This window comes from Astyanax mexicanus, chromosome 17, assembly GCF_023375975.1.
Source record: "Astyanax mexicanus isolate ESR-SI-001 chromosome 17, AstMex3_surface, whole genome shotgun sequence".
In the NCBI taxonomy this organism is placed as follows: Eukaryota; Metazoa; Chordata; class Actinopteri; order Characiformes; family Acestrorhamphidae; genus Astyanax; species Astyanax mexicanus.
In genome coordinates, this window is record NC_064424.1 from 26,504,577 (window position 1) to 26,523,429 (window position 18,853).

At 41.0% G+C, this 18,853-nt stretch overlaps 1 protein-coding gene across 1 annotated transcript; it reads left to right on the forward strand.

Moving 5' to 3' along the window:
* Window positions 1-9,417: 9,417 nt before the first annotated feature.
* On the forward strand, window positions 9,418-13,389 carry zgc:122979 (J domain-containing protein). The gene is made up of 4 exons (XM_007256588.4): window positions 9,418-9,630; window positions 10,103-10,349; window positions 10,782-11,287; window positions 12,586-13,389. The coding sequence occupies exons 1-4, from the start codon at window positions 9,538-9,540 to the stop codon at window positions 12,817-12,819; spliced, it is 1,080 nt and encodes a 359-aa protein (XP_007256650.1). The 5' UTR covers window positions 9,418-9,537; the 3' UTR covers window positions 12,820-13,389.
* The last annotated feature ends 5,464 nt before the right edge of the window (window positions 13,390-18,853 follow it).

An 18,853-nucleotide genomic window follows, 5' to 3' on the forward strand; every position in this document is an offset into this window, starting at 1 on the left:
TTTCATCTTATTTTTAACCCTTATGCATCAGCAGTTGTCTTTAGAAAAAACTGAAACAAACCAATAATAAAGACTGCATTTATTTTTCACAAATTGAAAGAGTGTGGATGATGGACGATGCAGCAACATGTAGGTTACAGATTGAAACTTTACACCTAGTGAAATGTACACTATTGGAGCTATAAGGTAAGTAAAGCTCATAAAGTGGACATTGATAGAAAGCAGTACATAAGAGTTTCAAGTGAAGAGGGATAGTGTGATCTGTGAACTTTGGAACATTCTGGGTGTTTATTACAGCCAGCAGGTGGCACTATGTCAGTGTTATTCCACAGCACATTCTGTTCCCAGTCTCAGTCTGTCTCCATCCCTTCACCACCGCCTCCAGACATGTCTTCCAGACCTTTTTATATCTTGAAAGGGCAATTAGTGTCCTTTTTATTGGTTTGTTTTTTTGTGTCAGCTGAACAACAGTTGCTTGTATCAGGCAGCAGGGTTGCAGTGTTTAATGTCTGCAAGCAGCACTTTACATTATCAGATTGTCTGTGTGTTTTCCAATGCATTAACATTCATTATAAGAAAACGCACACTTTTTCACCATATTCAAACCCACTTCAAAAAAATATTTTTTCAATAGTCAACATGATGAATCATTCAATAATTATCTCAATTAACTGACATATCCTAAACACTGGGCAGCTTATCAACTACATTGCCTACGCTGTCTAGACCAGGGGTCACCAGTTTTATCCACAAATGGCCAATGTTGCTGCAGGATTTAACTCCAACCAAGTAAGAAAATGTCTGCTTAGCTGTTGGAGACAGAAACCAACTGATTAAAGTAGACTCAGGAATGGTCCAGCATGGAAAAAAAGAAAAGAAACATGCACTATCCCTGTGTGAATAAGACTAGTATATCAAGTTCTGATGTACATTGTTTACACTCTCCATACCAGACGTGGGCAGTGAGGGCCAGAGTTCAGCACAGTTTGCTGATTTCCCTGTTTTAACAGCCCTACTAAACTTAAGCCTAACTATTTAACAGGTGAGTTGAATCATGCTGCTTGAGAAGAAAAAACACAAAACTGCGCAGGAGTAAGTGATGTCAATAAATCATATTTTTTGCAATATGATTTTTTACAATAAGTACATCAAAAGAAACTAATTCTTATTGAAATTAATTCTTAGTGAAATTCTTAGGGTAAAACGAGTTTAGCCAAGTCAATTTATAAAAAAAAAAAGATTCAAGAAGGGAGTAGCTAATTAAGTTAAGTAAAGCTAAGCTTAGTAAACAAAACTGTAATAAACAAATACTTTCTTTTCGAGTGCTGGATGTTAATCTACACAGATTTCTCTCCTATTTGGTGAGTAAAGGCTTCCGTTTATTTACAGTAAGCACCATCTACACCATCTACACCTGTCTATATTGTTTATTAAGTCTACACCATTCACACTGTCTATAATGTTTATTATGTCTACACCATCTACGCTGTCTATAATGTTTATTGCGTCTACACCATCTACACTGTCTATAATGTTTATTACGTCTACACCATCTACACTGTCTATAATGTTTATTACATCTACAGTATCCAAACTTTTTTTGTTGAGGGCCAAAAGGAGAAATATATTTAAAGTCACGGGCCACACTCTGTAATAAAACAAATAATGAAATATACCACTTTAAAAAATACTTTTTTCCCTGATTACTTTCATTTACACACCATTTTACTTGACTTACTATCTTTATCTTTGACAGTGTTGTGTAAACTAAGATTTTTCAAATTGATGTTTAATTTCATGATGTCTCTTAATATTAAACTCCTTAATTACAGCAACTTTTAGACTCTTTGGCCCGTTTTTCTGCGCTAGAAATGCGCACTCTCTCCGCTTTTAGACTCTTTGGCCCGTTTTTCTGAGCTAGAAATGCGCACTCTCTCCGCTTTTAGACTCTTTTACCACGTTTTTCGGCGCTAGAAATGCGCATCCTCTCAGCTTCTATAATGTTTATTACGTCTACACCATCTACACTGTTTATAATGTTTACTGCGTCTACACCATCTACACTGTCTATAATGTTTATTATGTCTACACCATCTACACTCTTTATAATGTTTATTGCATCTACACCATCTACACTGTCTATAATGTTTATTGCGTCTACACCATCTACACTGTCTATAATGTTTATTATGTCTACACCATCTACACTGTCTATAATGTTTATTATGTCTACACCATCTACACTCTTTATAATGTTTATTGCGTCTACACCATCTACACCAGGGGTGTCAAACTCATTTTGGCCGAGGGCCACATTGGCATATTGGCTGTCCTCCGAGGGCCAGATGTAACTTATAAATGTAATAAAATGTAACCAAATGTAATATATGTAAATGAATGTAATTACTCCTTAATGTTAAATAACTCTCAATATATTATTTATTCAATCAAATATTACAGTTGCATGGAAAAAATGTTTGCTTGTTGCTCTATTAACATAAATCCTTTTAATTTGTCATGTCATGAAATCCAAAAACTCCATCAATCAAGAACCAAACTATTCAAGTGAATAGAAATGACATCAAGTTATATTAACTTTGAAATTATTAACTGAAATAAGGCTTAATAAATATAAAATCAAATTGTGAGCTGTTAAGAACATAGCATTTCCTCAGATTTAGCAGTTCCTCATCCAACCACTAGTGGGAGCTGCAGCAGCAGCACCACAAGTCCGCAGTCTTTACTGAGTCAGAGCTACAGCCCAGCCACGGGCTACAGGGCTCAGCTCAGCCAGTCTGGAGCGTTTTTAAAATTTTTAAGTTCTTCTGTGTATGAAATAAAGATTTTTGTAACCGAATAATACAGCTCTCTACAGTTCATCTTTCAGCCCAATCACCTAACAGCAGCCGTTTAGAGCATGAGGCACTGCTGGGATTACATTATAAACAGGTCAGTTATCGCGCTGCTAACCTCAGGATGTTTATAACTACGGAGTTTAGTGGACACACCACGGCTGCAAGGTTAGACTGTTGAAGGCTACTGAAGACTATTAAAGGCTATTGGAGGTTATTGAAAGGGTTATTGAGGGCAGAAATCAGTAAAGGCTGGTTAGATAAGTGATTCACGTCCTCGTACTTTGCTGCGGTGAAACTGCGACTAGCGCTGTCACAGTGATGTTTATTAACGTCATTAAAACTGATTTTGTCAGCTATTGTCTTATAAATGTTTACACAGAACTTATATCTCTCCTAAAAAGCGTTTATTTTGGTCAGTAACACTCTTCGTAACACAAAAGGCATACCGGTCTTTCGCCTTGAAGCACAGCCGTCCGTCTGCATCAACTTCTCTTTTTCTGGACATTATGGGATAAACATTTATATGTCTCAATTCCACCCGCGAAGTTACACCTTCCCTCCGGCAGGGTTTCCACATCAATGACTACACTGCCGTGTAGTGGCAGTAAGCCGTAACTTTGCGGGTAATACAATCGACAAGCATTGTGGGAAATGTATTTTTGGTCAAAGAACGCTTCTGACTTATTTATTATAGACACTAAGATCTTACAAGCTCTCGCGGGCCACATAAAAAGACGTGGCGGGCCACATTTGGCCCGCGGGCCTTGTGTTTGACACATGTGATCTACACTGTCTATAATGTTTATTATGTCTACACCATCTACACTGTCTATAATGTTTATTATGTCTACACCATCTACACTGTCTATAATGTTTATTATGTCTACACCATCTACACTGTCTATAATGTTTATTATGTCTACACCATCTACACTGTCTATAATGTTTATTATGTCTACACCATCTACACTCTTTATAATGTTTATTGCGTCTACACCATCTACACTGTCTATAATGTTTATTATGTCTACACCATCTACACTGTCTATAATGTTTATTATGTCTACACCATCTACACTCTTTATAATGTTTATTGCGTCTACACCATCTACACTGTCTATAATGTTTATTATGTCTACACCATCTACACTGTCTATAATGTTTATTACGTCTACACCATCTACACTGTCTATAATGTTTATTGCGTCTACACCATCTACACTGTCTATAATGTTTATTATGTCTACACCATCTACACTCTTTATAATGTTTATTGCGTCTACACCATCTACACTGTCTATAATGTTTATTATGTCTACACCATCTACACTGTCTATAATGTTTATTATGTCTACACCATCTACACTGTCTATAATGTTTATTACGTCTACACCATCTACACTGTCTATAATGTTTATTGCGTCTACACCATCTACACTGTCTATAATGTTTATTACGTCTACACCATCTACACTCTTTATAATGTTTATTGCGTCTACACCATCTACACTGTCTATAATGTTTATTATGTCTACACCATCTACACTGTCTATAATGTTTATTATGTCTACACCATCTACACTGTCTATAATGTTTATTACGTCTACACCATCTACACTGTCTATAATGTTTATTACGTCTACACGGTCTATACCATCTACACATTTCTTATGTCTACACCATCTACACCTGTCTATAATGTTTATTACATCTACACTAGGGTTGCAGCGGTAACCGGTTTCACGGTATACCATGGTATTAAAATGCACGGTTATCATACCGTGTGTGTTTGCTTATTACCGGTAAAACGCAAGCCAGCGGAGAAACTCACCCGCGCATGCGCAACTCTGCTCCGCTTCAGCTGCTCAGCACACAGCGGTGAGAACAGCAGAAAGTGCATCAGACTAAACAAATCTCCGTCCGCCTAAAAAAAGGCTAAACTAAAATCAGCAGTGTGGGACTATTTCAGAGACCCGCCGAACGCACCCGAGGATGGTTATCCGATTTATAATTAATGTGGCCGTAAAGTCACAGCTAAAGGTGGACATACGTCAAACCTGTTCTCCCATCTCCAAGAACACCACCCCGCCGTGCAGCGCAAAGTATGTGTTTAGTTTATAATTTTAATCTGAACATAAATAAAATCTCTTTGTAGTCGTGCACAACCCATGCGGTAAGCGCCCGCAAAAGCGCTGAGTTATCCGAAATTTGGGCACGCAGGCACAGGCGTGAAGTGCGTGCTACGATGGATTCACGTGTCCGTGTAAAGGTGCTCGCCGGACTGGATGTGAAAGACGCCATTCATTTACATGCGTTAATTTTCAAATTCTGACGTGCCTGTTTTTCATGTGTTAAAACCAGACTCAGAAATAAATCCCCTCTATCTGGTTATATACCAACTTGGCAGTAAAACGGACGTTTACAACAGTTGTTGATCAGACACTGACCCAGGCTCAGTTTATCAGATATTAAATAATTTAAACTTAAATAATTGTACTGAATAGTTTAAACACATGATCTTTACTTCTTAGAGGACATGTAATGTGTGACACGTGTGTGTGTGTGTGTGTGTGTGTGTGTATATATATATTTATATACACCCTTAATGACCTTAAGAGTAGTGGAAAAACCTGGTTTTCTTCACCTAATGGTGTACAGTTTATTTTTTTTAAGGAGACATTATCTATATAGTTGTTCCAGGTTTCTACAATAAATAGTTAATTGAACAACAAACCTTTGTTGTAATTTCTTTAAGGGTCAGTTTAATACTATATGTAACAAACTGTGATACCGTGATAACCGTGATACCGCGGTATTTTCTGAGACGGTTATCATACCGTGAAAATCTCATACCGTTGCAACCCTAATCTACACCATCTACACTCTTTATAATGTTTATTACGTCTACACCATCTACACTGTCTATAATGTTTATTACATCTACACCATCTACACTCTTTATAATGTTTATTACGTCTATAGTTAGTATAGTATGGCATATATATTGTGTATATACTATCTATAACAGGGGTTACCAGTCTTTTTTTGCAAAAGGTTTGCATTCCAGTAAAGCAGAAGCACATTTTGCTCTGTTTAATCAGCCAGTCTCAGTCCTTAAACAACTGGTTAGTTATGCAGGGTGTTGCTCTATAACTGCTTGGCTTGAATTAAAACCTGCAGGCACACTAATAGCAGTTACCTTTTAAGATCCCTGTTATATAACATCTACCTTGTATTTCTATACCATCTTTACTGTCTAGACAATCTATAATGTCTGTTGCATTTTTTCTGCAGTGCTTCTTTTGTGTAAATCACACATGCAGTCTGTACTATCTATTGTAGTTACTTTGCAATGCTATTTTTATAAATGTCTGTGCATCAGTACTCGTGTATATGCACATCACAAATATTGGGTATCTGCATGAACCAACCATTCTCTGATCGGTGCATTTCTCCAAGCCAAACCACATCCCTGTTGAACTAGCACTGCAGTCTTTGTTCGGTAAACCAGCCTTTGACTAAAAATAGAAAAATCAATGTTCTCAAAAAAGTATAATTTTAGAGTTGGTCCTCTATACTGCCCAGTACTGACCAATCCCTTATACTACCTGCTGCATTCTCTTGTGGGTCCTTATTTGACACTATAAAGCTCATCCGATATTCAGCAGTTGTCCAATTTCACTCCAAGTTTGAGTCGTGACTCAAAAACTTAACCTCCGAGAACCCCCCTCCCCAAAAAAGTGAGCAGGAGACAGAGGGAACGAGAGAGAAAGAGAGAGAAGGGAAGGGAGGGGTGTAGGACAGAGAGTACCTGTGAACTCCATAACCCACAGCTCACAGCTTTTACACTTCACACTCTTTCTGTCTGACTCTCTCTCTTACACAGACACACTCACACAGATGGAGGGAGAATAGCTTACCCAGAAATAGTCTTTTAAAGGGGTCTTCGGTTTGTATTTCATAAGTGCTAAAACTCTACACTGATTAATCAATATATATGATCAGATGGTCGATTTATTGATTTCTGCTGGACAGTTGCTAAATGTCCTTATTGCACCCCGTGTTTGATCTGTGCACTTCACTGCGCTGCACTCAACACCAATACCGCTAATTATGGGGCTCACAGCCGCGCGCCCAGTTGGACTTCCGCTGGTCACGCGCTAAGATCATTGCAGGCACACAGTCACGACTCACTCACTCACACACACACACAAAGAGAGAATCACACCCCTGGGTGGGGGGTCCTATTCTGAACAGAAAGGGCTCGAATGCGAAACAAAGGCTCACAAACTAACACACAAACACAGACCTGCACATCCATATCCTCATACATTAGCATGAATTCACTATGAGTGTTTTACACTATATATAACACATACCCTGTCTCTCCATCCCTATCCCTCCATCCCTTCCTCTCTGTCTCTCTTTCTCTATCTCTCTCATTCATCCATAACCGCACCGTTTACATGGAACAGGTTCCAGTAAAATCTCTCTCTCTCTCTTTGTGTGTGAGCCTGAGGCTCCCTCTTCTCCACATTTGTCCGTGTTCCGGCAGCTCCGGGACTCCGCGTGCTATTGGCTGAGGAAGCGTGCCATGTATGAAGAGGAAGAATGCCATGTATGTAGAGGAACCAGGAAGAAGCTCCCGTTGCGCAACCGTGCACCTCTCCCGGAGGCTTTTCCGCCAGAGCGCATGCGCATCAGTGCCTTCTCAGCCCAGACCGGCAGCAATACTAGCTCTTTTTTTTCCTTCAGAGATGGAGCAGACACGGAACGCACGCGCTGCTCATTACTGTTTGGGTAGGGGTGGGGGTCTAGGTGGAGGCATTGCGGATGTCTGGACCAACACACACACACACACCTATCCCAGTGAGTGAGTGAGTTGAGTTCATTAAGGATTCATGGGTGCTGTATATTTTTAGACACTGTTATTTTTAGAATGCATTTATAGTTGAACAACCCCAACTGAAACGAAAGATGGGGTTCCTGTGTCCTCATCCAACCCCCATCTGCAGACTAACGTGCTCCTCAACAATAGACAATAAATGTACAATATGTACAATGCAACAATAAACAATAAGTGGACAATATGTTCACCAATCAGCCATGTGTTGCCAATGCAGCTCTGAACCATCGAGGCATGGACTTCACAAGACCTATGAAGTTGTTGTGTGGTATCTAATACAGCCAGACTTTAGCAGCAGATACCTTTAGTTGTTTAAGTCATGTTAAGCCATTAAGCCCTATCCTATCCAGACAGGATTAGTTTCTCAGGGGATTCTGGGGTAAATTTCTTTTTTATGGGGGTGATTTTATTCCCGTCTGAAACGACCATATTCGTGTTTTTCTCAGACGTCCTCTGAGAAAATTACAGGCTGAATTCCCTACTGTTTTTTGTTGGATTCCGTGGTCCTCCGGTAATTTCAGTCCCGTCCCAGGTTTTGTTTGTGTTTCCACGGAGATCCACATAAAACAATAGCGAAAAATATAAAAATATTTTTCACAGACATCCCCTGAGAAACTATTCCCGTCCGACTAGGGCTTTAGTTATGATGTAGGACCTCCACGAGCGTCAATGGAGCGCCAGTGGGTCAATTGAGCATCTATAAACCTAAGAGCACCCACAGATTTATAGGAGCACCCATAAACTTATGGCCAGTTTACCGGTTATACTACCTTAAAGCACTTTTGTTAGGTACAGACCACTGCATGTTCTGTCCTATTCGTCTAGTTATCACACTTTGGTTCTTGTTGAAGTAGCCCAAATTCTTTTGTCTGGTGTTCATTTTTCTTGCACATCAACACATCAAGTCACAATCTGACAGTTCACTTGCTGTCTGCTATGTAACCCTGCCGAAAAATCCAGCTGAAGCCTTTGCTGATTTTGGGTGATCTAAGCTGGTCTTTGATGACCAAGGTGGTTCAAAAACTGGTCAGAGACTTGGCTGGTAAGCCAGCTGGACTTAATCTATCAGCAAGAACAGCTTGACCACGTTGGTCATATCGATTGGCTGGCTTGCTAAAGCTTGTTGACTAGTCAACCAGCTTAATCAGCTTAAGATAGCCAGGCTGTTGTAATCAGGCTGATATATATACTATATATTTTTCCTTATATATTTAACATTTAAAGATGCAGAACATCTTATAAAATGTATAAAAAGACCCATTTAATCATTTAAATGCTATTATAATTCCACAGCTTCAGCTAAATATATGTGCTCTGGCTCAGTTTCAAAGTGTTCCCCCAAAGCCCGTCTCCAGGAGAGCCCGTGCTCGTTTCCCTCCTGAATCAGTGATGGTGAGAGCAGCAGAAGCAGCACCAGCAGGAGGAGGAGGAGGAGGCTGTGAATGTGAGAGATTGGGACCTATTTTAAATTCCGGAAGCTCTTCTTCACATGGAGAGATGGGCTGCACTGCATCCGCGTGACGTGCCCATGCCTAGCAGCCGATGGGCCAATGGTGCAGAGCGAGTGCAAGGCAATCCCCCCTCCCTCTTCACTGTGCCTGCCTGGGGAAGCTCGCTTTCTCTCACAGAGAGCGTGGGCGGCATGTGTGCGCGTGTGCGCGCGGAGACAGTATAAAAGCAGCTCGGGAAGGCAGTAGAAGCAGCATTCAGACCGGTGCAGCATCTCTAGCAGCATCAGCATCACTAGCGGCAGCGAGCCTCCACTCCAAGCTCATCATGGTTCTCATCTGGACGCAGTTCGGCGTGAAGCACAAGAACGTCAAGTGCAAAGTGCGGGTGATCCACGGCGAGGAAGGCTGGACTTCAGAGGTAGGACATTCCTCAGGATCCTAGGAGAAAACTTTTCTGCACCCAAACTTTTCTTTGAGCAAACTTGAACCCATTCAGGACTTGTGAGAAGTTTAATTTGTGTTTTCTTTAAGTTGAGACTAAAGTTTGTGTCAGTGCTACTGTTGCCTGTGCTTGTCCTGTTACAATATTTTAGTTTTCTCAGCCTTTAGGCTCAGATTTACTACTTTACTTACTAACTTCCATTGGATTGCATTTGTAGAACCTCTTAGTTAGCACATGAAGAAACAATACTGTTTTGGTTCATCAGTTTGAAGGTCCACAGTGTTATAATTTAAACATAGAGGGATGCCTCTAGTCCTAACCTTACTTGTTCATGTGTCCAAACAGTAGACAGGTGCCTTTCTTCAGTGAGTGACTTAGGGACAATCAAGAAACTTTTGTTGTAAACCCAACTTTAACCATTTTTTTGCTCCCTTTTCTTTCCGAACAGGAGGTACATGAGGACCCTGAGGTGCCCAGTCCTCCCCCCTCTCCACCTTGTGTGGACCACTATGCCGTGTTGGGGGTGACAAATGACTCCAATGAGGAGGAAATCCGGCGAGCATACAAGCGCCTGGCACTGCGCTACCATCCGGATAAGAACCCAGAGGCAGATGCAGAGGAGAAGTTCAAGCAGATCGCTCAAGCCTATGAGGTCCTCACAGACCCCCAGAAGCGCAGCGTGTATGACCAGCAAGGTGAGCTTCTGAAGTCAAATGAGGGCACACTGATCTTTGCAAGCACATGCTCAAACACACACACCGAGGTACGCATGCGCAGGCACGTACACGGCCACGCTGCAAACTCTGTCACATGCAGGCAGCTGCAGAATTCATGAATTATTCATCTGTCCCTTGCAAGCCCCCCACACTCATTCACACTGCCAATAGTTTACTTGGCTGCACATTACATAATTCAATCAGAAGGATCTAAAAATAGTAACTACTTAGTAGCTGACATGGGTGGAGCAACACTGCAAAACTTGCAAGCTGTCCACACCAGTAGTCCTAAGGGACCCTCAGGGTGACCCCCCATTTTGCACATTAATAGGTGTAACAAATTGTTTAATTATACCATTCTGAAAAAAAAAAAAAACTTAATCCAAATTCCCCTCCCTCTCTCCTCCCCAGGTTTAACCAAAGGAGGTGTGTCCTCCACTGGAAGCAAAACAGACTCCGCCCACAGTAGCCCCAAGGCACAAGATTCCCACGCCTGGCGCGTATTTTTCAACTTTGAGTTCGATTCAGACGATGACCTCTTTAACCCCTTCCTGAAAAATCCAATGCCCCACCTCGGCCGCCAGCACGGCAGCAAGGCGTCTTCGTCCCACCCCATGACAGAGGTGCATGACCTGCAGGTGAGCCTGGAAGATATCCTGACGGGTGTGACCAAGAGGGTGAAGGTGACACGCCTTCGTCAGACAGACAAGACTCTGCAGCCAGAGGAGCGGGTGTTTGACGTAGAGGTGAAGAAAGGCTGGAAAGAAGGAACCAAGATCACCTTCCCAGGAGAGGGTCACCAGGTGCTTGGCCACCCCCCCAGCGACCTGGCCTTCATAGTCAAGGAGAAGAAGCATGCCCACTTCCGACGAGAGGGCTCCAACATTGTCTACACTGCCACCATCACTCTGCGAGAGGTGAGCATGCGCCGAGTGTCTTAGTAGTACAGCGTGTCCTGTTCCCCTCCCACGCAGTCTCTGCTACTCGATAAGCCTCTGCAGAGTGCTGCAGCTAAATTTAGCAGCACTCCCACTCTCCCGCAGCCTCACACACACACACACACACACTCACACACTCCCCCACCATTCCTTTTCATCATCTCCTCCACTCTGCAGATCAGAGCATCTTCACACATACACTCTCACATCACAGGCACACTTACACTTTTTTTCTCTCTCTCTCACCATCCAGTCATTCTCTCTCGTTCTCTCTGTTGTCTCATTGTAGATTCATTTCTCGTCTGGCATTTCTCTCTCTCTCACACACACTCTTGCTTTCTCTCTCAAACACACACCCCATCCTGTTGTTCTCTCGCTTACTGTGTTCCCTTATTATAAATTCATCTCCCATCTGTGTCTCTCATCGTGCCAGTTCCTCTACCACCGTCTCTTCACCATCATTTCATGCTCCTTCCCCCTTTCTCTCTTCCAGCCCTCATCCCTCTCCCCATCCCTCTCTCCTCATCCTTCGCTCTTGCTCACACGTCTCACACTTTTTTTTCTCTCTCTTGAACCCAGACACCCCAACCTTGCCTGTCTGTCTCGCACCATCACACACATATCTCCCCTTCGTGACTCCTTTCCCTCTCTCTTGCTTTCTCCATCTCTCCTGCTGTTTCTCACCCACCCCTTGCCTCTCTCTCCCACGCACTCCCTTCACCCCTCCAATCCTTCCCTCTCTCTTGCCTCCCTCTCCCACTCAGACAGAACAAGAGCAGAACAGGAACACATTAGCAACACTTTTCTCTCATCAGGTCTACTTGCATAACGAGAAAAGGTTCATTCGCTCTGGCCCACATTCTCCACCTCAAACACAATAGAACCCCACGCAATCTTATATAATGCAACACTGGTTATATATATTGTCCAGGGGTTTAGAAGCTCGTAGCCTCCTCTGCCAGCTCTGGGTTATTCTGGAGCCCAAGAGGCGTCTGCCCACTCAGACGCGGCAGCATCTCATATAACCCCACGCATCTATGCTCTTGGGAAGAGTGGGTGTAGTAGTGCTGCTCTCACATCAGCTGAGATGCTGCTTTTGCATTCAGAACAAGAAACAAAACTGATTTAGCAACAGTCCTCTGCACAGGCTTAAGATGATGCCCCTCTTTACGAAACCCAGTCTCGTCGAGCGTTCATTCAAGACTTTGGAAGAACTGTTGATGTGGTAAATCAGCAAACAATACTAACCTTATCTCTCTCTTTCTCTTTCTCTCCAGGCTCTGTGTGGATGCACAATCAGTGTCCCCACCCTCGATGGTCAGATGAAGCCTATCCCCAGCAGCGATGTCATCAAACCAGGCTCACTGAGGAGGCTGATTGGCGAGGGACTTCCTCGCGCCAAGAACCCCGCCCAGCGCGGTGACCTCATGGTTGAGTTCAACGTGGTTTTCCCTGACCGGATCCCACCATCAAGCAAAGAGATCATCAAACACAGCCTGGGACAGTGTTAACACACACGCAGAGACTCTTAAAAAAACACACACATACACACTACACACACTACACAAATCTCAGTGACGGATGAAACGTCGACCTTTTGTCTCTGTGAGGCATTATGTGTGCTGAACTGTATACACACGCATACAAACACACACACACACACACACACTCTCAGATAGGCTGTAGACAAAAAAAACACTGCAACCTTTCATAATGGACACACACACAATCCTTCGCAAACTGATACACAAACAGAGGTGCTACTCTTTAAGAACCAATGCACTTCCTGTGTAACAGGAAGCAGCGCATTCTTCGGGAGAGGGCTCAATGGGCTCCTGTAGGATATTGTCGTTCCTATGACAAGCTTCTCGACTCGCTCTAAACCATGACAAACTTGTACTTGTGTACAGAGTCGTCAATGAATTTAGTCTCTATGAGAGATTCCTGTGTCATGTTTCAATGAATTATTTATACATAGACTAATTATGTAAAGATCTGAATGTGCTGCACAACCCAGCATGTAGGATGCGACTGTATGAATAGCATGTTTTTTAAGTGCAAATAAAGATTTATTAAATAAACTGCTCTTGTTGGTCATTTGTAAAATGAAAAGATGAATGAGGAAATAGAAGAGACATAAAGAAAGAATCTTTCCTTGCCCCACCCAATCAACCCCAGCCCACTCTATAGTTGTGTGGTTAACTATATAGACACATTTTTAAAAATGGCCAAACTGGTTAAACTGGCTGACCTGCTTAGTTCCTGTTTAAGATAAGCATATATTTTTCAAATGTGTCAAAAGTATTCACAGTCATTACTCATGTAGAAGTATAGATACTAGGGTTTTAAAACTGCATAAGTTAACTGTAGAAGTTAAAGTATCAACTCAAGCTTTTTACTCAAATACAAATGTAAATGTACTGATTAAAAAATACTTAAAGTAGAAAAGTAAAAGTAATGTAAGGAGAAAAAAATGGACAAAAACTTAGACCGCTCCAAATGGGCCTATAGAGCACAAAGCACTACAAAGTATTAGTACTTCATTACTTGACACCACTTATATTTTTGTTAGTTGGTCTATATGCATGAACAGCATAAGCAAAGGGGTCAACATGAACACCCTACTTATGCAGGTCTATCACTTGATGACCAGCCTGGTACAGTTAGTCATGCTGATGAGACCAGCTAATCCATCAATCTCAAATAAAAACATATGCTACACTGATCAATACAAAACTGGATAATCTAATACCAGCTACCTATGAGAGCTGTTTTTGAGCTGGATTTTATGGCAGGGTAACTCTAAAAACTTGTTAGTCTGTAGATACTACAGTAGTATCTCAAACTGACTAAACTTTGTGGCCATCTTTGGAACATCGCCACTCTGCTATTCTGTAAAACGAATCAATCAGGAAAAGCACCATGTCTATGTCAACCCGGGAATTAGTATTCATGGGCCCCGCCCACCTCGGCTTGCGAGTGCCCACAGGCAGAGCAGAAGTGATGCCGTCTCCTCAGACAGGAACTAACAGCACCAATTAGAGGCGATATGTTTTCATATATAAATATTTTCATAAGCAAGAGCTAAAATCTTATCATTTCTCCCCGCCCACTCTTCCACCTGCATTATACCGGATTACTGGCACATTTTTTTTTCAACAAAAACCAGCAGCTCACATGGCATTAATTCATACTAGAGACCACAACTAGATATTTTAAAATGAATGAAAAAAAACGGTAAAATAAGATGTTTAATAATGCACAATGCATTTTTTACATTCTTCTGGCAACTGCACTTGCGTAGATCTCCACATCATGCTAAATGCTTCCTTAATACCACATTTACCCTTCTACGCTTCTATATTAATATGCAATCTAATTGGCATAATTTTGTTGAAAGGTGGGACTTAATGCATAAACAGATGCTATGTTGAGAGTTAAGTGAAATTCCATGCATACTCCATACTCTATTAATAAATTGTTAGTATTACCTAAAAAGCATATCCATAGACAAACTGACAGAAAAACATAAACATTTGCTAGTAAAAAGTTTGTATTTTTCAGTTAAGGTTGGTCCAAATTAGATCAGTTATTTTTATGGATTTTACTCAAAAAATCTAACTCAAAAAGTCATTTGCTTTAGTTCTAATCATTAAATGGCTGTCTTAAGAACAATATTAAATACAATAGCCAGACTAGGGCTGGTAAATAATGAACAATTTATGACAGACACAAAGGCAAAAAAGTTTTCTTTCTTAGTTTGCTAGGTCCAGACAGACCAGTAAACCCCCACTGGCTAATAAGAGGCAGTGCTGTAAGTATTTTTATAACTAGATAAAAGGTTTGCTCATTTCCAACACACATAGAATATATGTGCTAATTTAGCTGCCAACACTGTAAAATAGTTCCCTTTTAGACCAGTTAGTTACATTTATTATGCCTGGCTTTGCAGAGGCGTATGTTCTATATACCTTGGTATAATGTCAAGATATGTGTAGGATGTAGAGGAGTACACTTGACAGTTTTATTTTCCACCAGGATTTTGTTCTTGTAAAAGAGCTTTAATCACATAAGGCCACAGAAATGCAGTTTAGCATTTTAACTGCTGTGGCATGATGTGACTCAAGTTTAATATTCAAGCACTAAAAATTCAAATTAATATTTAACCCCAAAATTATGCTGCCCTATTCATACAGCAGATGGAGAACCCTGACACACATTAAGTACTGAGAAGTGGCATAACTATTAAAAGAAGTGTTTAGAACATGACTGCCTCTTTCAGCCGCCCTTCACTCATACCCAAATGGCTCTTAACACTAATCAGTCAGAAACTGTGATAGCGCTGCCTACTTTGTGAATAAATACCACAAATAACTAGGCAGTCAAATGAAGTCTCACTTGATCATGGTCACAGATGAGCTGTCAAGCAACGACTCTCCCACAGTCGAGTGTGGTAGCTCCCACCTGCTTCAGGCTTTCTCAGTGTGTCCAGATGGTCTAGCTCCAGGGTGGAACGGTCTGGAGATCAAAATGAGTAAAATGTCACTGCAGCACAAAAGAGCACAGGCCTAAAATAGTTCGAAGGACAATATGTGTGCTGTGTGATTAAAAAATTCGAATATTGCCCTATTAAATAATTTAATAAACACATGCCAAACTGTATAACACACTGCCTGTATGTGAATATTTTAATGCATCTAAATAAACATGTTAGGCCTTATACTTGCCAAAGTCTAATGATGTGACTGTCCAAACATATATGCAGGATCATTAATCTTTTAAAATGGCAATTAACTCATAATCATATTAAACACAATAAACTATTTTTCAAATATAATTTTATTTATAATTTTTATTCCATTTTCCTACCAATTTGCAAGGCCATTTACTTAACCCACTCATTAGGACTCCCTCTATCACTAGTAATGCCCAACACGAGGAGGGTATCCTCCAATACATGTGAAGTCAACCACTGCCTCTTTTTGAACTTCTACTGATGCAGCATTGCCAAAAAGCATCACAGCACACTCAGAGAAAAGCGCAGCGACAGATACATCAGCTCAAAGACGCCTCGTGCTATGAGACATTACCTTTTGGAGTGATGAGGGGAGAAAGCGGCATCTACCCACCCAGAGAGAGCAAAGCCAATTGTGCTCCCTCAGAGCTCCAGTAGCCGATGGCTAGCTACATGAACTGGATTCGAACCAGCGATCTCCTGATCATAGCTGCAGCGCTTAGCCAACTATAAATTAGTTTTTAAATTTTACACTTTGTTTGGGAATTTATATTTTCTGATGATCGTATTTAGAAAGAATGGCATTATGAAGAAGACTCCACAAGACCTTTATAGGCCTTTGTGCAATGCCAAAGTCAGTATTATTTTAAGAAACTTTTGAGATTTGTGTTGAGTTGTGGTTAAGCCAGTTCATTTAATGTGAGCCCAGGAAAATGACTAATAAGTTTTTAATATAATACACATATTTATAAAATCACGGACGAATGATTGTGTTTATTCATCACATAAAAACTTTAAAATATATATTTTTAAGCATTTTAGAAGGAATTTCACAGTATTATTAATGTTAAAAATAAAAATAATTACATTACATTACATTACATTACATTTCATTTGGCACACGCTTTTGTCCAAAGCGACTTACAATAATGAAGTACAAAAGTAATAGGAATTAAGATTATCCGTTTTTTAGGGCTTAAAGGAGGTCGGAGGGAAATAAAGGGATAGAGAAGTGAAGTAGGGGAGGAAGGAAATAGGGTTAGAAGTAGTTAGTGTGTTAGAGGTGTTAAGAGAGTAAGTGCTCTTTGAAGAGCTCTGTCTTCAGGAGTCTCTTAAAGATAGCGAGGGATTCTCCTGATCTGGTAGTGGAAGGTAGTTTGTTCCACCATTGGGGAACTCTGTATGAGAACAGTCTGGATTGCTTTGTCTGAGTGTTTGGCAAAGCGAGGCGACGTTCATTGGAGGAGCACAGCGGCTGGGAGGTAGCGTAAGCCTTCAGGAGTGAGTGCAGGTAGGAAGGGGCCTGTTCTGTCATCACCTTGTAGGCGATTGTAAGAGTTTTGAATTTGATGCGAGCATCAACTGGTAGCCAATGGAGCTCAATGAGCAGCGGAGTGACATGTACCCGTTTTGGTTGGTTGAAGACCAGACGTGCTGCTGCATTCTGGATCATTTGGAGTGGTTTTACTACGCAGGCCGGGAGGCCAGTTAGATATGCTCGCATTGCTGGAAATGTACACATACAGCTTAACTAGTTCCTGTAGAGAAGTATTGCCAATAAAATAGGACTCTCTTAAGCTAGAAATATGAATCTAGTGGCACGGTCTCTTAACAATGTCAGTTAAGTGGTATAAAGCCCCTCAGCATTTAGCTAAGGAGCAGTGAAACTGTGTTCTCTGGAATTATCGGATGATATGCAGTGATTATGGGATGACACCCCATAAACCAATTTTCCTAAATTTAATAGAAAATCTTCCCTGGACAGTAGACAGTTTAGTGTATTTTTTACAGTTCACAATGCCACACAGATAAAATGTCAGTCACCTACCTTATGACAGAAAGATTAAATTTGGGCCACTTTTTCCTGCTGAGTGAGCGTAGCCGTACAACCATGATTCTTTGTGCAACCAAAACCTGTTATTTTATATAAAAGCTAAAGAGCCACTGAAAGTACCTTTATTATTAAGAGTTCAGAGCACTGGTGTATTAAACACAGGGTTGTGAGTTTGACACTCAAGTCCACTAAGCTGCTATTGTTTAGCTTTTGAAAAAGAGACTTCACCCTCTCTGCCAGATGTAGTCTTATTGTAACAAATGAGCAACATCGAGGATGAGAACCACACTGGCCTTCTAAATATGATTCTTCTTTTTAAACCTCACACCTTGCTCAGACTACTGTAAGCTGTAAGTATTCAGACACCTCCTCATTTACTGTTTATTCAAAATCAAGGATATTAAAAAAAGAATTGTGTCCTTCTTATGTTGAAGAAACATTCTCTACTGTACAAGGAAGAGTTTTTACTATGATTATCACTCCTCCTCATCATCCTAATCTCATCCCAAAAGTATTGGATAGAGGACCTTCACAGCTCAACATAGGGGGCTTTGTACTCCTATAGACCGCACCTGGCATTAGACATGAAGCCAACAGGTTCATGGTTATTTGCCCCTGAGAGTCCAATCCTATTGGAAATACTTCTCTACAGTGACTAAGCAAGCTATGTGGTTGCATTTGCACATATGCTTCGACGATTTGTTCAACTTAAAGTAGGTGAAGGCACTAATTAGAAGGGTTTGGGTACATAATCTATAAGACTGTAGCTAATCATATTGCCGTATCATCGTCAGAGTTGTAGGCGTGACTGTAGTAACCACTAGAATGGTAGTAAGTTTTTAGGACCACTTTAGAGCAGCTGTAACAGGAAAAAACAAGACTTACTCATCATCCCTTAGCAGTGAGAGAGTGACATGAAAAGAACACTCCCACTCACTGTAAACCACACTGAAATCAACTGTACAGCCATCAAACC

Coding starts and splice junctions, on each gene's coding strand:
- zgc:122979 (XM_007256588.4), top strand. CDS start 9,538: ATGGTTCTCATCTGGACGCAGTTCGGCGTGAAGCACAAGAACGTCAAG. Junction 9,631..10,102: donor AGGAAGGCTGGACTTCAGAG/GTAGGACATTCC, acceptor CTTTCCGAACAG/GAGGTACATGAGGACCCTGA. Junction 10,350..10,781: donor CAGCGTGTATGACCAGCAAG/GTGAGCTTCTGA, acceptor TCTCCTCCCCAG/GTTTAACCAAAGGAGGTGTG.